The 4853-nt window shown below is 45.4% G+C and overlaps 1 protein-coding gene across 1 annotated transcript; it reads left to right on the top strand.

Annotated features, from left to right (window-relative positions):
* Positions 1 to 1538: 1538 nt before the first annotated feature.
* mgat3a (beta-1,4-mannosyl-glycoprotein 4-beta-N-acetylglucosaminyltransferase a) lies at positions 1539 to 3995 on the top strand. The gene is made up of 2 exons (XM_072674502.1): positions 1539 to 1841; positions 2748 to 3995. Exons 1-2 carry the CDS (start codon positions 1566 to 1568, stop codon positions 3993 to 3995), a joined length of 1524 nt encoding a protein of 507 aa, XP_072530603.1. The 5' UTR covers positions 1539 to 1565.
* Positions 3996 to 4853: the final 858 nt, after the last annotated feature.

The raw sequence follows: 4853 nt of genomic DNA, 5'->3' as shown, positions 1-4853 counted from the left end.
AACTCAGCCGAGTGGTCAGTGGTCAGCACGTCCACCCTCTACCTTCCTTTCAGCCTCCACTCCTCTCTGAGACTCACTATCAGCGTTTCCCAAGATTTAAAGCATACCACCTCATCTGTTAAACATGGTGGTGGTAGTGGTGGTGGTGGTGTTGGGGGGGGGTTCTGAAATCTGCAGAGATCTTTCCAGGCCTTAAAGGTCTAGTTTGAGAAGCTGTAGTCTTTTCTGTTTCTCACCATCCAAGTCTTCTCAAACACATTCAATGATGTTGAGGTCTGGACTCAGGGTGTGGTGGATGGTAGCTTTTCTACGCCACCTTTACTCCACGCTGCTCTGGACCTGCACAACCTAGATTCGTTCGTAGGGCTGCAAGAAACAACATAAGGAAAGGAAACCGAAACCATGACTGAACAATTTTATTCACAGAATAATTGATCAATCTTTTTCACTAGCTCCACCTTAAATGGGCAAGCAGTGGCATTTAGGTGGACTAGAAAATTCGCAAGAAGCTAGCAAAGAAAAAGGCTTCAGCCTCGGAACCAGAACCTTGGCCCGTTTATCTGGACAATAATGCTTCATTGGAGGCTGAGGAACATTTAGGGAGCGGCTTGACTCGTCATCTCATTATCAAGTGCCTCTTATCGATGAATCGAGTTAACTGGGACAAATGGCCTTCCTGGAACAATCACACAATCACATGGGATGTACAAACACGGCTGTATGCTCCCCACTGCCCCACCTTTAACTTGCAGACCATGAGTTGTATTTCCAGGGCTGGGCAGCTCGACGTCTCGGGTAAACAATCTTAGAAGAAAACCATAAACTACCTGGATTGCCTATGTAAAACCTGTTCAGACTAAGAACAAAGCGGCGTGTCACCATAACTCAGATTCCGAAGCAACCACTGACTGCACCTGTGCGACATACACACTCTTGCTTAAGGTGTTTAGAAGGTGGCAGTTTGCTAACTTGCTTTGAGCAAATAACAGTATGTCATCAACAGCAGTAATGAAGGTAAATTATTAGGCAGTGCTGCCTTCCTGGGTCTCAGTGGTTCTACCAGTCCTTCTTCTCTGTTGGGTGGTTGTGATGACCTGTTCCCATGCCTCCATGGTTCTGTTTATGGGCTGAAGCTCTGTGTCTGTAATTGGAGAACAGGATTGTCGGCCAGATTGTGTTAGCATGGCAGTTGTAGCATGCAGTGAGACAAAGTGTTGTCAGAGCGCTGTTCTCAACAACAAACAGGAACACTCATGCTGTGGTCTGGACCCAGGAAATGGAAGTCAATGGGGACTAAAGAGCAGAGCTAAGCTGCCATCTGAGAGCTTGTAATGTTCTGGGCAAGTTAATGTTAGTACCACAGTATTCATCTTTAGCCGATAGACGTCTTCTTGTCTGAGCTGATTGTCATTTGTGTTTTGGTTAAAACCAGACTGTACAAGTGAACATTAGCTCTTCGTCGGCGTCAAATCATAATTAAACATCTCGTCTGGGTAGAAGGTAGGCTGTAAATATCAGGAAAGGGGTCATAAATAAGAAAGACGTCTCTTTCTTTTTCTCTCAGGATGAAGATGAGAAAGTACCGCCTCTTCCTGTTCTGTTCGGTGGGGATTTGTGTCGTCTCTCTCCTCTACTGCTACAAAACTCTCCAAAAGGGCAACTTTCTGCAGCAGCTGTCTGGCCACAGGTCAGGTCTGAAGTCCCTGGCCATCTTGAGTGGCTTCTTCTGGAAAAGTCCACTGAGCACCTCCCTCACCGGCCACAACAACAACTTCCTCTCTGACACGTACAAACATCAGAGGGCTGTGGAGATAATGAGGAAAAAGGCATTTGATGGAAAGGTACAGGTCTACTGATATTTAATATTCTTTAATATATGTCCAGTTAATACGTTTTTTAATTACATTTTTTATCACAAGACTTTTATATGGAATATTGATGAATATTTTGCACCACGGCATCCTCCACCACCTTCCACCCAACAAAATAAGTAGCTCTTCTCCAAACATCCTACAGTGCATTCAGAACCCCTAGGGCTTGCGTGGCGATGCTCATCGCTATCTTACACCCCGTCAACGGTCTATTTTCACACCCATGATTAATTAAGATTTAGAATTAAGAGATTTAGTACATGCCTTTTGTGAGTTATGCGCCGAGCAAGGCGTACGTTTCCGTCGTTACGATAGCAAAGACACACTGATGTGCTAAAGATCGGCTCGCCTAAAGATCGCTAAAATAGGGCTCCTAGGTGTAAGAACTTTCTGTGAGGGAGCTTTTAGAGGTTCAGACATCTACTTCCATTCACCTCCACTGGTAAGAAGACGTGTGGACCACGCTTGGCTGAGGCAAGGAGGAGAACTTGAGGAATTTGGGCTGGAGTTCTGGGGGGTCGAACTGATAGGACCTGAAGCCAGAACCCCTCTAGCCGGGTAGAGGTTGAGTATAATTTTTTTACGAACTTTTGACGAATTTTCATCACGAGAAAGGAAGGGGAGCTGCTACATAGCGTGTAGTAATGAAGAGGAGGACTTGGCATGGTCCTTCTCCCAAACTTTTAGTTATTACGTAACTCCATTGAAAAACAAAAATCCCCATTAAAAATAGTTTTTTCACCTTTTAATAATCGAAGCCGGAAACCAAGACTGTGCTACTGTCTTTGTGTCTATAAGTGCATATCAGTGACGATAACAGAGTGCAGCGGTTGAATATTTGGCCTCCCTTTACTGATGGTTTGTCTCTTTTGTCAGGAACTGTCCGAGGCAGATCTGGTAATGCCTGATCCCACTGGTCCACATGGGGAACTGCATAAAAGAGTGTACATTTTACAAGATGATGTGACCCCGTATTTCATCCACTCAGAACTGGATGCGTTGTGCTTCCATGAAGGGACAGAAAAAGCTGGTCAGCGGATGATACTCAAGTACCACGAGAAAAACAGCACAGTCCTTGACGGTCATACAAACAAGACTAGTAGGAATGCTGCAAAATGCGCTTGCCGCCAAGGTTGGCATGGCCCTAACTGTGGGGTGCCAACCGTGGTCCAGCACTCGAATCTTCCCACCAAGTCGCACCTGAAGGCCAGAAAGGTTCCGCGACGAATCCTCAACGCCATCAACATCAATCATGAGTTCGACCTGCTGCATGCCCGGTTTCACGAACTCGCCGACACCGTGGATCTCTTCCTGGTATGCGAGTCGAACTTCACCGCCTACGGAAATTCCAAACCACTCACCTTTCTGCAGCTGCTCCTCAACGGGACCTTCAACTACATCAAGCACAAGATCCTCTACATCTTCCTTGACCACTTCCCAAAGGGTGGCAGGGCTGACGGTTGGATTGCCGATGACTATCTGCGTACATTCCTGACCAAAAACGGAATGTCGAGGGTTCGGGGTCTCAGGCCAGATGATGTGTTCATTCTGGACGACGCTGACGAGATTCCGGTGAGGGAAGGGCTTCTGTTCCTCAAGCTGTACGATGGATGGACGGAGCCGTTCGGGATCCACATGCGCAAGTCCTTGTACGGTTTTTACTGGAAGCAGCTTGGTACGCTGGACGTGTTGTCGGGATGCACCGTGGCCATGCTCCACACGGTCTACAAGAGGGATGGGATTCTGCTGAGACGGAGGGATTATTACACCATGCCAGGAATGAGGCAGTACGAGAAGGCCTCAGGACATGTGCTGATCCCGTGGTCCATTGGAAGCCCAGTTCACTACGCCGGTTGGCACTGCTCTTGGTGCTTCAAACCGGAGGGGATTTATTACAAGCTGATTTCTGCACAAAACGGCGACTTTCCTCGCTGGGGAGACTTTGCAGAGAAGCGAAAACTGACCTACATAAAGGAGCTAATACGAACTGGTGGTTGGTTCGATGGGTCAGCACCACACTACCCTCAAACAAACCCCAAAGAGCACATGTTCGCTCCCAAATATTTGCTTGACAATTTTGAACGGTATCGCCACTTGTTGGACAACCCATATGAAAAAAGGTAAAGACAATATTAGCTCCAGACCAGCAGGGGGTGAGAACGAGACACTGACTGAGTCGTTCAAGAATGCTAATCTGGGCTGGCTCTTGACTTTTTGTGGTCCAAGGTTTTAGCCTCGTTTTTTTTTTTTTTGGGGGGGGGGGGGGGTTAACCAGTTTAAACCAGTGGCCTGTAATCTGTATACACTGTGATCTTAATACAAATAATCTGGGTACATGGTGGAAGTTTAGTCTAGGCTTAGGCTTTATTTGGGGTCTGGGAAACTGTCCCAACATGTTCTGAATGTATTAGTGGCGACATGTTAGGTTTTAACAGGTCAACCAGTCCCTTTTGTCCCCCTCATGAGACAACATGTTATAAGGGGCCCCCTGGTGGCCACTGGACCCTAAGAAGCCACATATGTTGAAACCCAATGGTACTGTAACAAAGCCAAAAAAAAAGGCAGTAAAATGCCATTTTATTTTCTTAGTCTACACCTAAAACAAATCATAACCCTTATTCTAAGCTTAATCTTAGCCAAACTGAAATGATGAATTCTAACTGATCCAGACATTTTAGTCAATTTATTTATCTGCAAAAAGTTCATGAACAGAGGGATTTTTATCAACAACCTGTCTTGGTTTCTTGCTCAACAGCACTACTAGTGGACGTGTGAAAAAAAGGACTAAATAGGTTGTATTTATTTTTTTGGGGTTGCGTTGATAACTGCCCTCACATGTAAAACGACCAGAAAACACATACATATAAAATGCATTAAATAAAGATCAGGAAAGATGTCAAATAACCTAAAATAGATATAATAATACAAAAATAATAACAGTAATAATATCCAATGATAATGTGTAAGAACAGAACAGCAATA

The sequence above is a fragment of the Salminus brasiliensis genome, chromosome 3, assembly GCF_030463535.1.
Source record: "Salminus brasiliensis chromosome 3, fSalBra1.hap2, whole genome shotgun sequence".
Taxonomy (NCBI): domain Eukaryota; kingdom Metazoa; phylum Chordata; class Actinopteri; order Characiformes; family Bryconidae; genus Salminus; species Salminus brasiliensis.
This window is presented reverse-complemented; position numbering and strand designations above follow the sequence as displayed.

What these genes read in the sequence shown, in the direction of transcription:
- mgat3a (XM_072674502.1), top strand. Translation starts at nt 1,566, where the DNA reads ATGAAGATGAGAAAGTACCGCCTCTTCCTGTTCTGTTCGGTGGGGATT. An exon ending in AAAAGGCATTTGATGGAAAG is followed by an intron (nt 1,842 to 2,747) that starts GTACAGGTCTAC and finishes CTCTTTTGTCAG; the next exon opens with GAACTGTCCGAGGCAGATCT.